Below are 20,035 nucleotides of genomic sequence, written 5' to 3'. Positions count from 1 at the left end.
GAAGTATTCCTTGTGAAAAAGTACTTGCACATCCTGTCTCTTAGTTACTACTGACGACTGTAACAACTAGAAGTAAACAAGGAGCTACAGTAGCAAGCCGTAAGCCACACAAGATTTAACAAAAATCAATGTAAGCGAGACAGTGGGGGAGGGCAAATGATATAAGATACAGGAGAGAAAACGTAGAAAGCAGTAGGAAATGTTCAAGGCCAGCCTCGGATACAGAGTGAACAGCAGTGCATCCTGAGCGGTGAGCCTATCTACAACAGAAACACAAATAACCTCAGCAACAAGCCAGCCCACAGCCAGCAACAACAGGAGAGTGCAGGGGTGTGCTGGGCAGGACCAGTGAGTGCTACCCTGTCACCCTATGGACTGTCACACAGCTGCTTAGAACACACATATACTTTTGTCCAAGTGAAACTGGAATACTTAATAAACTGGGTCATTAAAAATAATCTCAAGATATTAGTACCAGAACAGAAATTATACAGAGCATGCTCTCTGACTAAAATGAATGTAAACTTGAAATTATAACTGAATTTGTATAAATATTGGGGAAGTATGCCACAAACTTCTAAATAATGAATAGATCAAATCTGAAAGCCCAATGTGTTCATAATTGTATATTTCCAAATTTTACTAAAAAATATCTGAAATAAAAATGTATAAATTAAAAGCAGAAAACATCCCCCAAAATAAGAAAACCTAAAGGTAACGTGAAAATACTGAATTGAATAAAAACTTAAAATGAATGCAATAAGCTAATATGATGGCACATAGCTACATTCCCGACACTCAGGAGAATGATGCAGTAAGTTTGAGCCCAGCTTGGACTACTATATGGGGAGGCATTGTTTCAAACATCAAGTCAAATCAAAATAAAAATACTCATATAGCTAAATATGTAGAATGCAGCTGATGCAAACTCAGGAGTTGTTTTAGTCGGGTAGTCTACTGCTGTGAAGAGATACTATGACCAAGGCAACTCTTACAAAGGATAACATTTAATTAGGAGCTGGCTTACAGTTAAGAGGTTTTAGTTCATTGTCATCATGGAAGGGAGCATGGCAGCATCCAGGCAGACATGGTGTTGAAGACATAGCTGAGAGTTCTACATCCAGATCCAAAAGCAGTAGGAAGAGAGAGTGACACTGGGCCTGGCTTGAGCTTCTGAAACCTGAAATCCCACTTCCTCCAACAAAGCCACATCTACTTCAACAAGGCCACATCTCCAATAGTGCCACTGCCTATAACGCTATGGGGGCCATTTTCATTCAAACCATCATTACAAGACTAAGTCCTACTATTAAAATGTTCATACCAGAAAAGAATAAAATCTCCAAGTATCTAAATTTCTACCTTACTTTTAAAATAACAGCAAATTAATCTTAAGGAAGAAAATCCTAAACCAACTAGACAGCTGAAAATGGGCTCGCTCAGTCTGCACACACACTCAGGCCTTCTTTATGTGGTTCCTCTACAAGAGCTGGCTATACAGCTTCCTCATATTATGGAGGCCTTGGCCTCTACAAGCAACACTAACTGAAGACAGGGATGTTGTGTCTTCTCTCAAGGTCTAGTCTCAGAAGCCAGGAAGGGTTGCTGCTTCCATATTCTATTGTTTACAGTAAAGTCAGAAACCTGCCTAGATTCAGAGGAGAAAATGAGATGCCATCTCTCAGTGACTGACAGCCTCAAAGCTCTAGGAGAGGGTATGGTAGAAACACTGCTGGAGATGAACCCACCATAGAACTGGGTAATGCATGGCATCACTTCCCTTTAACCTTGAAAACTTTCTGTATTTGCTGTGGCATCGATCTGACTACAGGTTCTCTCGATTTCTGTGTATTTGAAATAACATTATTTAGCTTTCATTCTTCAGGTATATTTTTGAGAGATTCAGAATTATACTTAACTTGACATGTTCCTTTTTTATATTAGCGCTTTGAAGGTATCATTGTATAGTGTTCTGATTTGCATGTTTCTGATACTAAATTCAAAATAACTCACATGTCTTTTCCTTCTTTGGCTGATTTTTTTTCTTTATTCTGCTTACTTAGTAATCTAACTATGTTATTGTGTGGCTTTCTTTGTGCTTAACTTGATAAAGTATTTTAAGCTTCTTGAAAAATAACTAGATCAGTACCTTTTCCTAAATGTAGAAAAGTTCTCTTCCAGTCATATATCTTTTATTACTTTTTGAGGCAAGTTTTTCTTACTTGGACCAGATTGCCCTGGACTTCATTATGGAGCCCAGGTCAGGCTGAACTTAAACTCACAGTGCTCTTCTTGCCTCTAGCCTCCTGAAATCTGGAATTATACATCTCTTACACCAGAGAGAGCAAGAAGGAAATGAAACTACAGTACTGGTAGAGTGTGAATTCCTGGATAGTAGTTATGAGGAAAGTGTAGGAGTTTCCTTCAACACTAAAGAGCCACCTTATGATCCACTCCAAAGAAAATAAAATCCTTTCCAGAGTTTTTCCATGTTTATCACAGTATAGAAGAGCTAAGACATGAAGTCAAGCTCTGTCACCACTGGGTGAGCAGATAAGAAACTGTGGCTTCTGTACACAATGAACATTAAATGGTTTTTACATACAAAAGAAACACATTCATTCATGACAAGATGGAAAATCTGGAAGTCATTATGTTAAGTGAAATAAACAAAGCTCAGAAAGACAAGAACTCCACAATTTCACTTGATTGTAGATCTGGAAGAGCCAAATTCAAACGTGAAGAATGAAGAAGGCAAGGGCTGGTAGCTAGGAGAGCAAAGGCACTGGAGAAGTGTAGATCGAAGGACTAAAAATCCAATTTGGATGGCAGCAGGTTGAGATTTATGGTACAACATGGTGACTATGACAATATGTTATATTCTCAGAAAATTGCTGAGAAGAGATCCGAAACATAAAAAAGGTGTAGAGTAATAATCAATTTATCAGTTTAATTTAGCCATTCTGCAACACACATACACATACTCAAAACATGTGCTGATGACAATTATATACAACTAAGAAATGCACGACAGTTTCTTTGGAGTCTGAACTGCACTAAGCTGTGGTCTAAGTGACACACAAGATGCTTCCCTGTGTAGCTGTCACCTTGAGGTCTTGGAGGAAAAGATGGCCCCTGGATTCCTAGCCATCTCATAGATTCCAGTGGCTTCTCTGTTGTCTGTTAAGCATCACGGTGTTCCTGCACATGGCAACATACTGGTAACCAAAGGCTCCAATGCTGCCCTACTGCAGATTTCCAGAGCCCTCCTCTTCTCTTTCCTCACCTATCTCATCAGCCCCACACCCCACATCTGTTGGGGTCTGTAGTCTTATTTTTACTGGTGATACAGTGTTGCCATATTGCAGTTAAACAGTATTTGCAGATGAAAGCCCAGGGAAATACAGAAGCTTCTGTCAAAGATCAGACTGATGCTTTGTTGTCCAGCACAGAGGCATAGCTGCTTCATGAAGGTCCCTATTTTACAGATGTTTGTGGTAATATGTTACGATGGCTGGAAATGGAAGTCCCTATAAGTGCTATTTAAAAGACCACCAAAGGAAACAAACTGAGCAGTTACTGTAAGTGGCCAAGGGAAGGAAGCAATTACACAGCCTACCAACTGCAACACCTCTGAACCACTACAACTACCACAATGGCAAGATATGGATAAAAGGTGCATGTTCATGGCAACCAACACCTGTGTAATTGGACTTAAGCCCCACTCAACAGAAGGAACATCATTCTGACACTGGAAACCTAGCCATCTTCCCAGGGCCAGTGAAGTCAGTGACATTAGAAAAGAAACTCCTGATGCTTTGCTAGACCATCATAATTCCATACTACATTCTAAATCTTATCCTTAGGCCACAGGTAATGCATCTACCACTTCTCATCAAGAAGCCTCTCTATGCAGCAAATGGAGGCCATCTCAGAAAACTATAACTGGGCATATTGATCAACAGATCATGGGGAGCACAGCCAAAAGAGATACAACTATAATACTGTTCATACACCCATGGCTCAGGGAACATGGAGGAGAAGGAGCAGAAAGATAGTAAGAGGCAGAATACCAAGGAGCTGCTGTGAAAATTTCTCCTAGAAATAGCTGAACAAGACCAAAACAATGGTAATACCAAATGGCTGTGTTAAGAAGGAATGGGGACATCTCATGGAATCACACTCTTATGCAACGAACCTCAGGTCACAGTGATTGTTGGGAGAGGAATAGGTTTCTCCTAGAGATGAGGTCCATTACTGGTTGGCCAGTACAGTATAGGAAGCTTTGAAACCATATAAATACCACCAACAAAAATATATACACAGCAGATTGTATTTATGCACACACACACACACACACACACACACACACACACGCATTTGTAAAGTGTTCGGTTTTTCTTTCACATTAATGACAATGAACGTTTATAAAACAAGCAAGCAAAGATAGTTCACAGACTTACGTTCACATTCTCTGACATCCAGGTTGAACTGCTGTAATGCTCCCAAAGTGAGCTGCCGTACTTCTGCTTCTAGCAAAAGTTGCATCAAGGAAGTGGCTAAATGCTTGCAAGCTGACATACAGGCTGTCTGGGCCACCTTTCCCTGAAATACAAACATGTAAACCAGAAAGTTAATGGATTAAAACCAAATGCCATCTAAATCTATTTATTCATTTGTTTATTTTATGTATTGAAGACAGAATCAGCCACCCCAGGATAACTTCAGACTTGCTATGTAATCAAGAATGACCTTGAATTTCTGATCTTACTTTCTTAACCTCTGAAATGTTGATGTTGTCAGTGGGAACCATGCTAGGTTATGTGGTCCTGGGGTCAACCCGGGGTCTTTGTGTGCTCTAAACAAGCACTGCACCAACTGGGGAGATCCCTAGATATAAAAATTTAAACAATTTATTCTAGTCCTCAATTTGGAATTTCTAATCACGATACCTACACATCTTATAGCCTTGGAAGTGTACACATGTTAACAGCAACTATTTTAAATACTGGCTCCATCCCACCAGTCATGGTAATTAAAACAGTGAGCTATATTCACAAAACCCAACTATGGAGCTAAGAAGCATATTAGTTTTAGATCAACAGTAGAGATGCAATATTCCAAAATGGTAAGTAAACTAAGAAAGAATATTAAGAGGAAATAAATATAAAAGTCTTTTCCAAAAGAGCTTTATAAATTTTAGCAATAGTTTCTAGATACAAACCAGTACTTATTGCTCTATGACTTGTCTGTAAACTCAAAGCAAATAGAGCCTCTGAAATGTCATTAAAAAGGTGAATTTGGGCAAAGTTTAGAAAAGAGGCTGAAGGAACACCCATTCAGAGCCTGCTCCACATGTGGCCCATACATATACAGTCACCAAACTAGATAAGATGGATGAAGCAAAGAAGTGCAGGCCGACAGGAACCAGATGTAGATCTCTCCTGAGAGACACAGCCAGAATACAGCAAATACAGAGGTGAATGCCAGCAGCAAACCACTGAACTGAGAACAGGACCCCCGTTGAAGGAATCAGAGAAAGGACTGGAAGAGCTTGAAGGGGCTTGAGACCCCATATGAACAACAATGCCAAGCAATCAGAGCTTCCAGGGACTAAGCCACTACCCAAAGACTATACATGGACTGACCCTGGACTCTAACCTCATAGGTAGTAATGAATAGCCTAGTAGGAGCACCAGTGGAAGGGGAAACCCTTGGTCCTGCCAAGACTAAACCCCCAGTGAACGTATTTGTTGGGGGGAGGGCGGTAATGGGGGGAGGATGGGGAGGGGAAAACCCATAGAGAAGGGGAGGGGTTGGGGGATGTTGGCTCAGAAACCAGGAAGGGGAATAACAATCGAAATGTAAATAAGAAATATTCAAGTTAATAAACATAAAGATTAAAAAAGGGGGGGTGAATTTTGGTTTCTTACAAAACACTGAGATTTACATAAATTCTAAGCTAATTTTAAAAATATTATTTAAGTATCTTTATAAAAGCATTGAAAGCACTTATATATTCACTAATATTAAAAACATAGTTTATGCTCCTGGATGACATCACTAGTTACTGTCCTACTTTGCATCAAAAGTGGCTGTTATTAGTATTAGGTTACTCTTGTATACACTGTAAACGCTGTTCCAAGGGGCTGGGGTATGGCTGAGTGATAGACCACTTGCCTAATGGTGTTTGAGGCCTTGGGATGGATCCATGTCCAGCACCACAATGAGCAAAAGAAAAAAAAAAAAAGGAGAAAGAAATGCTGTTATGACAAGTACAGGAGCAGAAACAATGGGCTTCTGCTGTGTGCCAACCGTTGGTCATCCCTATACCATACTTCCTAACCTCAGACTAGCTAGGAAGCTGAGGAGTGGTCTTGGCTCCTGATCTTCATATTCTCTACTGTCCACATATTAAGATTAAAGACCTGTAATTTACCACACTTTAGGCAGTGCTGGAAATGAACCCAAGACCTGGTGCACACTAGGTGACCATTCTCCCCACTGAGCTACATCCCAGCTCCATTAAAATTTCCTTTCCTCACATTTAACACCAGCAACCTCACTATCATTTACTAAAATTGACAATAAAGGATGAAAAGTGAACCACTAATGAGGTCACATATATAAACATGCCCTAAAACATTGGCTTTAGCCACTCTCTCCATTTTACTATGTGAAAACTAAGACTATTTTAATGGTTGGGTTTAAAAAAAAAACCAATGCTATTTCCAGCACAGTTCCTCTTGTGCACCAAGTGCTCAGCAAGTGCAGTACACTTATAATTATTATTCCTGTCCTGGGAATATAGCACTGGGTGTATAAGCTTAAAATGTTTTATGGATTCAAAATATTTTATTGCTATGTCTTCTACAGAATCACATGAATTTCTACTTTTAAATCAAGTAATTCTGCCTGTGAGGGAAAAAGTGAGAGTGCATTTCCCTCTGAAGCAAATCAAGGGAAGCAAGCAATTAAATGCTAATTTGAGCAGAGTAAACGCTAAGCCCTATCTGATTTTAGAAGAAAGGGTTACAAGGCCAAAATAGTACAGAAGCTTTACAAGAGTGGTGGGGATTGCTGGGTGAGCCTAATCACAGTCCCAGCACAGCAAACGGGCATTTTCTTAACCAACTCACAAGTCACAATGAAAGTACCACAAAGTATTCTGCATAGAACAACAACTCCTGCACTCTGGGCTCCCACAGAATGAGTCGCCCCAGCAAAACACAACAACTTCCTTTCTCTCTCTATAACTCCTGTTCAGGTTACAGGTCAATTTCATTCAGCCTGCCCATTAACACAGAAATGTTTTTGAAGGTATTCAGTCTCTGTCGGGCTGGCCATTTCACCAGACGGCAACCTAGATGTCAACAAATCAGACTCAAATATTAATGAGCAAAAGGTCACAATGAAGTAATGTCCAAGGTTCTCCTGGTTCCTGTTCTCTGACCCCATCCAATCCCCTGCCCTTCCTCTGGGCCTTTTTCTACATACATTTACAATCATGGTCTCAATTTCACGACACACCCTCTGGACCGTAATTTCCCTTAAAGTGTGTTTTAAGTGGAGGACTCCCAGATGCCAGATAGCAACCCAAGGGTGACCAGCAGACAGAAGAGTTTCCAATAAAAGGGAAACCCCCCAAAACCCAAATATGATTTTAAAATTTGATTTTTAACTACTAGAACATGAGAAAGGGGAGGAGGAAAGAAACCCCTCTTTCAAACTTTCCAATAAGCTATTTAATAAAGTGACAAAGCAGAGCATATGAAAATATTAACCAAAGCTTCCAGGAAAACCTGTATAATCCTAATTGTTTATTCAAGACCTTTACAAACCTCATAAAAAATTAAGTGGGTTTGGAAAAAACACACCAAAGCCATAGGAGAAAGTTTACAAAATACAATGGTGCTGACGCCTGCCTGTCTGCCAACCAGTCCCTTTAACTCCAGTGTAGACTTATTACTCAGTTCCTAACTGTCAGTCCCTAAGTAAGAGTACTGTCCCTCCCAAACACCTCATTAGCTGCCTTGCCTCCTTGCTTTCTTGAACTAATGCATCCTGTAGGTGTTCTGCTTCTTTATTCCCTGCCAATAACAAATGCTTCATTGCAGAATACTTAAAACCAAGAGATGACTCTCACAGGAAACTCATTTAAAAATTCTTACGTGAATTTAACCAGAGTTTTAATTAATTTCACTGTGGGAGCAGCATGTCCATTTATGAGAATCAATAGTAAAATGAGACAGGTCTGAAGAGGCAAGACTGGTTCCCATCAAGCTTGGATCAGATCTTGGCCTCTCACTCATGTAACCTGAACGGCATTAGTTAATGTTGGTTGGACACAGCTTCCTCACAGTAAACAGGGATAGGCATGCCAGTCTGACTGTGAGTATGAATGGAAATGGAAGCCAGAGCTGTTCAGCCTGCAACAGGAGGAGGGATGGCTACTTTGTTACAAGACACTCCTACAACTTAAATATTGATCACCCATGGTTAAAGGAAAATTCAAGGTCAAATTGCTTGAGCTTCCCAGGCAAAATTAAATATTTCACATCTCATTAAAGACTATAGTAAAATAAGTAACATAAAATGTTAACATGAAGTAGGATCATCAATAACTTTCTAGCACCAAAAAACTCACTCTTGAGTTCATTAGTTTATAAGAAACAGAAAAAAAAAAAAAAAAAAAAAAAAATCACTGTTTGGGAAGAAAGATATTCATAAGTAATTCATATCTCAAATAAATGTGCATATCCTCCCTACTCCTCTCATTTTCCCTTCCAAATAACTTGAGAAGGGGGCTGTAAAGAGGGGACTCCTTTGGGCCTGGCACAAAGGTCTCAGACCATGTCAACAGTTAGAGAGTAGGAAACCTGAAAGATTACCTTGTTCATTAGGAATTTTATATCATGCAAGTACGTAAGTGTGATGAAGCGATGGCTGGTGAGTAAACACTAATGAGTAATCCCCCTGGCTAACAGCCCTCTCAGTGCACCTTCCCTTCAGTACCTCCAACAGTAGAGACCCAGCAAAGGACAAAAAGCTTCAAAATGTTTAAATGAAGACCAATGAATCCAGAGACAAAGCCAGAAGCTCGGTGGAAGAAAAATCTGCCCAGAATTCTGACTGTGGAGCAAGAGGCGTGCTTCAAAAGCCTCTACTATTACACAGTTCTGGATGACCCTGACCAACAGAAGCACGGCAGGTCTGTATTTCACAGTTTCTCCTCTGTCATCATAGGACTGTTTCATTTATTCCAATCTGCTATGCTTCTTTTTATCTAAACAAGTAGAATTGAAAGGTGAAGGGCAAATCAGGTTAAGCATCATTGCCAACGCATTCTGCTAGGACAAAGACAGTGAAGATCTAACATGTTTGTGGTCAGGGAAATAGGTGTGCTGGGTGACCTTGACCACCAACCTCACCAACCAGACCAAATGCAGAAGTGCCCAGGAGGTTAACAGCACAGCTCTCAGTCTGTCTATCATTGCATTTCCAGAGAAGGGTAACCAAAGGGTGCCTTCCCCAGAATTTGAGTGGTACATCCCATAAAGATATAGGCACACACCGTCAAACAGTGGATGGAGCTTGGGAATTCATATGTTAGAATAGGAGGAGGACTGGGGGTCCAGAAAAGGATAGGAACCAACAGAGTCAACTAACCTGAACACTTGAGGCTTTCAGAGCCTGAACCACCAACCAAAGAACATACATGGGGTGGACCAAGCACATATATAGCAGATATGCAGCTTGACTTTTATGTGGGACCTGAACAACTAGAGCTGGTATCCCAAAAGCTATTATTGTATGTGGCATATGTTTTACTAGCTGGGCTGCATTGTCTGGCCTCTGTGGGAAAAGGAGCCAGGGTGGGGTGGGGGAATGGGGATACCCAGTGGAGAAGGGGAAGGGGAAGGAGATTATGGGAGGGGGTAACCGAGAGGGAATAGTGAGAAGGATGTAAAGTGAATAGATTTTTTATATATAAATATATATAAATAAATAAATAAATAAATAAATAAATAAATAAATAAGGAATGGAAAGGAGCAAGGTAGAGAGCAAAGCATTCTCTGTCTTTGGTTCCTGGCTAACACGACAGGAGGGACTGAAACATATGATATCATACACAGAAATAAATCTATTCTTTTGTAAGTTGTGCTGTTTAGGGACTCTGTCATAGCTGTGAAAAACAATACAGAAAGGGCACACGGGGCACAGGACAACTCTAGTTGTCAGCTCTTTAGACCCAACACAGAGGAACAAGTCGGTTTTCTGGGGCCTACAGCTCACCAATTTTAAAGCACCATCATTAAAGAAGCACTCTGTGAAAGCCACTGCAGCACAGCATGGAACCTAATTAAACCCAAGGTAAGTTTAACAACTGCCTAAAACAAATGTGGATGCTAGTAACTATTGCTGTAAGACATAAGCTAAGAAAATAATGTTTTAATAACAGTGTTCTTGAACTAAAATACTAGAACAACACAGGTAAAGTAAATGTGGATAGAAATGTAAAATAAACATTTTCATTAAAATAAATAATACTTTTGATACTTAGATAAAATGTTTTAAAATTCTAAGATGGAGTGTTTTGGAAAAATTAAGATTTATGCTTTTCAAACTTCTAAGTATGTGCAAATATTAAGCAGATTTGATCTATGTAGCAAACACACATAGAGAAAGTTAAAAAGAGATAGTGTAAGACCAGGCAGCACAGATGAAGCTAAGTAGCTAATTGTATCTTGTTGAAATAACCTTGACCAAAGATAAAGACAAATCACAGAGTTAAGTGGTAAAGCTAGCACATAAAATACTGGGTAATAATAAAGAAAATATTCATATATTAATGAGAAATATCTTCACACCTAACACAAGAGTATCACTTTCTGTAAGCATTCTAAATATAAAACTCCCAGCTACCAAGACCTTCAAATGACACAGAACAGTCCACTAAATCGTGTTAGAAAACAGTCATGTGAATACAAAAATACAAGAAGGCATAGACAGCAACAGACCATGACAGCATACACTGAGATTGACACACCAGGCAGAATGGTTGGTGGGTTAACACTGCAGTAATGTGAATGCACAGCTATACCCTAGGTGCTGCATGATGGTTACTTAGGGAAACCGTCCTAGAAATGACAGATAGCCATGCTGTGAAGCCCAAAGGATGCTCAACACTAGCATTTTTCTCTTTTAATTAATTAAGCAATGGGTTTCATTATAATATCTTCATACTTCTCTCTCATTCTACTAGAATCTGAGATGTGTCCCTCCCTGCAACATATGCAGGTGAGCAAGAAGACAGCCACAGAACTAAACGTGAACCTAAAAATTTGACATACCAAATAAACAAGGTTTATATGCAGAGATCTGAATACAAAGTTAAAATTTTAAATTTACAAAGATTATAGGAAAAAACTTAACCTGTTGTAGTAGTAAGGAAATATTTCTTATAGCATACATATCCTAATGATTAAATTCAAAATTGATATGCTGAACATAATAACAAACCTCTGTTAATAATGCCCTGGTTAACCGGATATAGAGCTCTCCTGAGAGACACATCCAGAGCATGTCCAATACAGAGGTCAATGCTAGCAGCAAACCACTGAACTGAGAACAGGACCCCCTTGAGGGGAATTAGAGGAAGATTGAAAGAGCTGAAGGAGCTTGCAACCCCATAAGAACAACAGTGCCAACCAACCAGAGCTTCCAGGGACTAAGCCACTACCGAAAGACTATACGTGGACTGACCCAGGGCTCCAACTGCATAGGTAGCAATGAATAGCCTAATAAGGGCACCAGTGGAAGGGGAAGCCCTTGGTCCTGCCAAAGTTGGACCCCCAGTGCAGGGAATGTCGGGGGGACAGTAAGGGGGAAGGATGGGGAGGGGGGACACCCATATGGGGGAAGGGGAGGGGATTGGGGCTTATGAACAGGAAACCGGGAAAGGGAATAACATTTGAAATGTAAGTACAGAAACATAACTAATAAAGAATTAAAAAAAGAAAATACGTATTTTCCACATTAAAAAAAATAATGCCCTGGCTAAGAAAAATAAAAATAGGCATAAAGAAGCTATTTATATTAAATAATACTGGAAAGAATATACCATTAATCTTATAACTCAATACCAATGACAAAAACAAAACAAAGACCAAAAACCAATACACTTTAAAGTGATCGGGGAAATCCAATGGGCATATGACAGAAGAGTGCAAATATCCAAGGAGAACTCAGGAATGCTCACCACAAACATGTGTTGAGATTAAAAGAAATCACTCAGCAAAACACCAATGTATATTACTGAAATATGCCTTAGACTACATTAAACAGACAGACAGGCAGGCAGGCAGATGTGCGCACATGCACACACACACACAAGTTAATGCTGGCAAGACTACCTAGAGTTGCTCCTCCTATACACGGCTTTTGGGGATACTTAACACCTCAGTACCTTTCAAAAAATTTGTCAATTTCTTTAAAAGTTGAACACATTTATTTTTTGACACAGAATAGAAATGAAAATAAATGAAACCCAGGTATTAGTTTTAAGATCACATAGAAAACTATATATATAATGAGACCCCACCCAATTTAATGGAATTATGATAATAGAACAAGCTATGTGGTTTATGCTACTGCTCGAGTCAGTAGTATCACAAGTTCTAGTGGAGCCTGGGCTAAGCAGAGTTCCAAGACAACACTGGACAGGTATGACTCTGCCTCAAAAGTAACTAACCAAATAAAGATAGCAAGTAAGGAAAAACATTTTAAACTGTGTAATATACCCAAACAGTATGTTGTCAAAGATACACAACTATATGGACATACAGATAAAGGACGGAAACAAAGAAACACAACGGGATAGCTGTGGGTGGCAAACTTGCAATCCCAGAAAAAGGGAGGTCTAGGCAAGAGGATCAGGAGTTCAAGTAAAACAAGATATGGGCCAGCCTGGATTACATGAGACTCATAAATAAGTCAACAGGGGCAGAGGAGGTGGCCCATGCTGGATGTGAGGCTGTTTGCAAACAACCTTTCCAGAAGTCATTCTTCTGAATTCCAGCAGTCATGGGACAAATGCAGTCAGTAAGCTAGGTCCACAGTTTCTACAGCCAATAAATTATTAATAAAGAAATATCTATAAAAAACTGAAACTGCATCTGTTTTTCTTATGTACAGGCAAATTATACTAAACACAATTTCTTAAGCTGTGACCACACTGTGTGTATGGCATTGCACTGTGTTAAGAAATCTGGCTCCAGCCTATTTAAAGTGCACAGCAGCTGTGCAAAATTATATGCAAATAGGAAACCACTTATGGTCAGGTATTTGAGCATCCACAAATTCTCATGGCTACTCAGAGAAAGGGAGCTGGAACCAGTCTCCCATGAAGGTTGGTGGTACATGGGACACAGAGTCTCAGTTTCATTTCTAGAGAGAGGTCACAAGAGTCTTGATGGGACATTTCTAAAATACCATTTTCCTTTTTGTAATCACCTAAGGTCATAAAATAAGGCTGACCACCTTACCATAACACTTATATGACACTAGTCGTTCAACTTGTCTTTGTGTTTACAGCTACGCTGGTATCAAGTCAGAAACATTTTAGCACAAGCAAGCTATCACATATAGAGAGAGTTCTGTGTAATGAAGTTAAAGTCAAATTAGTGTACCATGCAGTACAGAGACAGTTCTCACAGGAGGCTACACAGGAAGAAATCACACCACCATCATGAAATGTAGGATCAGATCCAAGCTAGACGCAGCAATTTAGTTAGGAAAACAATCAAACTAAACTATTAAGCCAATGTTCATTTCAATTTTATTGGCTATAAATGTTTAAATTTGTTGCAGTTTCATAATTTTATGAGTGTGTATTTACTATATATATTTTATACTATATAAAATATATTTTATAAGGTATTTATGCCTACTTCATATTTATTCATTTATGGGTAATACTACTAAAAATACAAAGCTTAGTTGATATTTTATCATGGGACACATGGCACACTGGGCTGATCTAAACACTGAAATTATGAATTAGATATATTATTTTAAATATATACATCCACATAAAAACATAATAAAATCATGCTCAAGAGAAAGGCACTTTTTGGTTGCTAGAAATGAACAAGAAACTAAAAGCGGAGAAGTCAGAGCCTAAGTTGGCTTGTCGCAGATCCGGACGGGTCTGCAGTCAGCACTGTCTAATAGCTATATACCAAATCGTAATGCTAATACAGTTCTAGGGCCTAGATAATAAAGAGCCCAACAAGCTGTGTTTTCATAGAAAGGTGATCAGGACAAGACACGGAGCTTGTCTCCTCTGTAGAGCTGGTGGTAGTGGAAAGTTGGCTTACTAAAAGAAAATTCATTGCAAGAATGGGTTTGATGTTGGAATTCATGATGGCCATACAGTATAGGAATCCCTAAGCTACACTCTGAATACAGAGTAGTCCTAGACTGGTGAGATGCCCGAAATAGAACCAACACTGAGTGTCAATCATCTGTGAGGATGCTTTGATTAACTGAGAACCAGGAGCTTCCATTGGCTGTGAGCTTGTTGAGATGGCTCAGCAGTTAAGAGCACTGACTGATCTTCCAGAGGTCCTGAGTTCAATTCCCAGCAATCACACGGTGGCTCACAACCATCTGTAATAGAATTTGATCCCCTTTTCGGGTGTGTCTGAAGACAGTGACAGTGTACTCACATACATAAAATTGATAAATAAATCTTCAAAAAAATTATAAAATCAGCAAAAAAATCAAAAATTAAATTTGGTCAAATAAACAATTGCTCAGGAAGAAAAAAATCTTTGCAAAGAAAATAAGGAGCACAGAAAACTAGGATTAAAAAAAAACTTTTTAAAGGAACAATAAATACATGTTTATATGGAAACACAAAAGGTACCAATAATAGTGAAATAATAAACCACTGCAAGGGAGGCAGAGATGTCCAGGAAGGTATTGTAGCTGATGCTGAAAATCAGTGGGTGACAGCACTGGGATGCTGGTTCCTGCTACCCTAAAGCTAAGGCAGGAAGACCAGTAAAGGTTTGAGAAAAGTCTGGGTTACAAAGTAAGATCCAGAATAGTCTGGGCTACAGAGTAAGCACTGACATTTAAAATAAAACAAACAAACAAAAAACCTCAAATAAAGCACTAACACATTCCAATGGGTCAGATACAATAGAGTGTGCTAAGAGGGAGAGAGGACTGGGGAATTACCCAGAATATGAGTAAGAAATACAGAAACATAAACTTAACAAGAAAGAAAAACATTGCCTACATAAGTATAACCAGTAAAACTAACAGGAAAAATAAAATGGTGGAAAAAATAAAATCGCATCCTAAAGAAACTTAAAAAAAACAACTGAGTGAGAGTTCTGAACTTTCTGTTAGTAAGAAGGGAGATGGATTAACAAACATTTTCAGACAAAGACAGTTCACACAGCTCTGGGGACTGTGTTCTAGGTAACAAGAGAGCTTGACACAAATTCTGAATCTCTCTGCATGTCGGATAGCCCTGGGATGGCTGCCTTGGAATCCCATGACATGAGTGACCTCTGCACCTTCACAAAAAGGACAGCCACAGCTTGACACAGACACCTATACAGAATGACACTGAATCACAGCACACAATCCTCCTGTCACACAGGAGCTAAGACAGCTCTCAGCAAAAGACAACAATTATGGGGTTAGACCTAAGGTCTTCTTGTTGGTTTTCTTTCTATGCTAAATCAAGCAAAACTTCTTCCAAATAACTTAGAATTCATTTTACAGGCAATTTCTCCCAAATATTCTCATTGATTTAGTTTCTAGTAACTTCTAGAATTTTCCTTCATAATTCTTCTGTGCTTCACTTCACACTGTTCAAAAGGAGCAAACACCTGAGAAGCTCTGACCAGCTCAGAAGAAGAGAGGACTGTTCTAGATCTGCCATGAACTCCTGATCCTCCTGCCTCCTCCAAGTGCTAGGCTTATAAGCATGTGCCACCGCTCTTACATCAAAACACAGGCAGCCTTATGCACCAAAGCTTGGGCATCTGATTTTGAAAGCCCCACTAGTATTCCAGAGGCTGCACTTAGAAAGCTATTAGAAAACCTAGTTTTACTTACCTTGATCTAAGTTGCCTTAGCTTCCTAAGGGACTTTCAGTCTTCTTGACTGAACTGGAACTTAGTCACGTTAAGTTCTCCAGTCTAATATAGGAATACTGATTTTAATGTCCTACTCAGCACTTTCATTTCTTCTTCTGAACACATTGAGATCAACAAAAATATTGTAAGTAGTAATCGAATAGTCATATAAAAATAGAATATATTCTTTTTCATATTTTAGCTTCAATCATAAGATAAAGGGAGTTCCAACCCTCCATTAGCCCTTTATAAGTCAGCCACTTCCTGAGATCACTGGGATTTCTGCCCTGACACTAGAAGGCAAAGGCGCTGCATGGCGTGTTCTACAGATTATTCTCTAAACTCCCTAACGACAGTACAAAGCTTGGGAGAAGAAAAAGCAGTGAATGAGTCAGCTACATGATGCTTTCCAAAAACACACTTGACAAATAACCAGTGGCTCTTCTCATCAGCATGAATACTTTGCATAATTGTCCAATTAATGAGATCCATAAAAACCGATTATAAACATTTACCCACAACCAGACAGGAATTAGTATCGAGTCTGGGCGTTTGACTCCAGCTAGCTAAAGAGACAAGACAACAAAGATCCCTGCCATCCCTGCAGAGTGTGGACAGAGGCACTCTATGCAAAGATGTTAATATGCCGAGGAAGTAGCCTTTCAGAAGATAGACACACTCAGCTTCAATCAACCAAACATCAGAAATCAATAGCCCTTGAGAGCTTTGCCCAGTCTTTTGTGTGTATGTGTGCCAACTTCTCAGGGACCACAGTGCAATTCAAGTCAGCTTGACAGACTGAAGATACACCCCAAGCACACAGCCTGCAACTGTGCTCACACTCAAGTTCAAGGTGCTTTGATAGCCGAGCATCAGGGTGAGACAGTGACTGGACTGCAGTGTAACTCACATGGCATTTCCCTTCTGTTCTCTTAACTGACTTAAGAATGTACACTACAATACCTACGTATTCTTCTGTTACAGATAGGATAAAAGTATGTGTAAGAAATGATACGAGCATGCTGTGTTTTAATATATCATTCTTTTTTAAAAAATCTGTTAAGACAACCACATCTTGAGTTCTGAAATTAAAGGGAAGACTTTCACAAAGGAAACTGCTGAGTTTAAAGTCTAAAAAGTGTGCCACTGATAAGTTAGATACTAGCAGCCAGCGAAAACTGGTGACAAAGACAGAAGGAAGATCTTGTTAGCTTGAAACAAAAATAAAACCCAGGAACTTAAGCTTGAAAATTATCCTGAGACTTAAAAAAAATTCTTCAGCATAGTATTATAAAATATCTGGAAGCTGTTGTATGGACTTTTTGACTGCAATCTATCAGAACTGTGTCCATAAACTGAGAAGCAGAGTAAGACCCAAACTCCCTACATTTAACCTTGTCAGTGCAAATGCCAGGAGACTAGGACATCAGCAAAGCACTGTATTCCTCCACTAATACAGAATAATAGCAAAATGGAAACTTCAAACTAGCTTCAAGTTTGTAACAAAGCAATTAAGATTTTAGTGAGTACTGCCAATATGGAACCTATGCAACAGTGTCAAGTCACAGTTCTCTGGCTTTACATTCTCCATTAGTGAGGCACAGGTACTGAAGATACTCTGGAACTCATCTTTGTAGAGTCTAGACTTCGCAAAATTTAAGCTGGGATGACTCAGTCAGCACACTGAGTGACAAACAGTCCCACGCCTGTGGCAGAGGACAAAATACTTGCTTCATACATTACAGATCAGCCCTCACTCAGGTTTGAAGGAGGAATATGATACAGAGCATGATGCCTTCATAGCACAGAAAAGACAGAACAAAAAGAAAGAGCAGTGCAATGCTGTCAGGGTTCTGGGGGGCCCTCTGGAATTGGGCCCTACTGTTGGGGTTCTGATGGCCCCTCCTCCTTACTGAGCTTTTAACCTTGCTCTTATCATTCTGATACCCTCTTCTCTGGGCTCTTGCCCTTACCAGAAATTCTGTTCTTCCCTCCCTGCACCCTGATAAGCTTTCCACTTCTGGACTCCTGTACACTATTCACTCTGCTCCTCGCTGAGTTCGCCCAGTTCCAGAAGGTAAACCAGGGCTCAAAGACATTTGCCTGAGCGCTCTCCCTTTTCTGGACCCACTTAACTTACCAAACATTCCCTCCCCAGTGGGAACCACTCAGTCTAGCCATCCAGGGACCCTCCTTGGTGGTCTTGTTCTACATGTACCTGATGTTTTCCTAGTGTCTCTATTCCCATGTGTGGTTTGTTGACTAGGAATGGCTTCCAGAGACTCAAATATTCAAGTGCTTGGTCATTAGAATGTGACACTACTTGAGAGGGATTAGGAGGTGTATCCTTGTTGGAGTAGGTGTGGCCTTGTAGGAGGAAGTGTGTCACTGGGAGTGGGTTTTAGGGTTTCAGAAGCCCAAGCCAGGCCCAAGTGCCTCTCTATTCCTGCTGCCTGAAGATGCAGATGTAGATCTTGGAACTCTGCAGCGCCATGTCTGCCCGCATGCTGCCATGCTTCCTGCCATGTTGATAATGGACTAAACCTCTGAAACTGTAAGCAGGCCCCAATGAAATGCTTTCCTTATGAGTTACCATGGTTATGCTGTCTCTTCACAGTGATAGAACACTGACTATGACACCACGTAACAAGGCCAATACATTTCTTATGTCAGATAAGACCTCCATGATTGATTACCAAACCTCCTTCAGTTTTCCAAGACAGTTCTATTGGATTCTAAAAGAAACATAGAACCCACCCAGCCATATGTAGTCCAGTGAAGATGCCAGCTCCACAGGTCCAGTGCCTCTCTCTCTGCCCAGCATCTCCAAGCCTACTCCTTCTCTGGCTACCACAGAATATTCTCTCCCCACCCCACTCTAAGGCTCTTTGCTCCAGTTTTGTCTACTTCCGCTAAATATTCTGGGTCCATAAGTGGACTCAATAGCATCTCTTTTCCAGCCCACGCCACTGGATTCCTCCTCCTCTCTAAACCTTTAGAGAAAAGTAACCACTTGCTTATCTTCGGTTATACAGGGAAGTATGTCTTTGGTATAGATATTCTACTGGTATTTGTATCTCCAAGTGTTCTCCAAACTCCCCTGTTTGGTTGTCTGGCCCCTGACTCTGTAACAGGAAGGAAAGAAAGCAGAGCAAAGGGAAAGCACGGTGCTTTTGGGAACAGCTGAAAGGTAAGTTGTCCCAAACAGAAATGCTGCTCACTCCTCAATGGGAGCAGCTAATGGAAGGCCTATCCATGAAGAGGACTCTATCTAAAATCCTCAGTCACTGACTGCAGCACCATTGCCTCCTTAGTTGATTCCTGCTGGAGACTACAGATATCAACGGACGAGCGTTGTTATTTATCTGCTGCTTCTCTCTATTTGCTACTTGGAGTCATTCAAAACCAAAAGGACAGGTATAGTAGATAATTCTATGGGTTGTTTAAAAAAAAACCCACAAAAGATGTTTTTATTGTCTTCTCTTTCTATTGCATTTTCCTGAGCACTTACAAAAGCACAAAGTTCAACAAACTTATGCATACTATACTATGCCATGCATGCCATTTAGATTTAACTTTATTTTAATAAAATGGTATATTTGTTAATATTAGTATATCTGATGACATTAAGAAACAAAAGAAAAGAAAAGCCATTAAACAAAAGGAAGGATAAAAGGACGTAAGAGTGAAAGTGGTTTTGGTAAAGGATTTCTAAGAGATAAAGCTTTGTCCCAAAATGGCCAGAGGTTCCCAGAATGGAAAATATAAATGCAAAGCCAAGAAGCCTAGACAAGTCACTAAGGTCTGAGCAAGTTATATGAGGTATTTAAGGATGAGACTTAGAGTTTGCATATATTTGACATTAATATTCTAA

The 20,035-nt window shown here is 39.8% G+C and overlaps 1 protein-coding gene across 3 annotated transcripts in view; it reads right to left on the bottom strand.

Moving 5' to 3' along the window:
- The window catches only part of Exoc6b (exocyst complex component 6B), a 446,009-nt gene that overhangs the window by 158,757 nt on the left and 267,217 nt on the right, over positions 1–20,035 (bottom strand). For all 3 annotated transcript variants that reach the window (XM_032906207.1, XM_032906208.1, XM_032906209.1), the window contains exon 19: positions 4,464–4,605. In XM_032906207.1, coding sequence (XP_032762098.1) covers positions 4,464–4,605 — 142 coding nt within the window. The remainder of the gene's footprint in view (positions 1–4,463; positions 4,606–20,035) is intronic.

This window comes from Rattus rattus, chromosome 6, assembly GCF_011064425.1.
Source record: "Rattus rattus isolate New Zealand chromosome 6, Rrattus_CSIRO_v1, whole genome shotgun sequence".
Classification (NCBI taxonomy): domain Eukaryota; kingdom Metazoa; phylum Chordata; class Mammalia; order Rodentia; family Muridae; genus Rattus; species Rattus rattus.
This window is presented reverse-complemented; position numbering and strand designations above follow the sequence as displayed.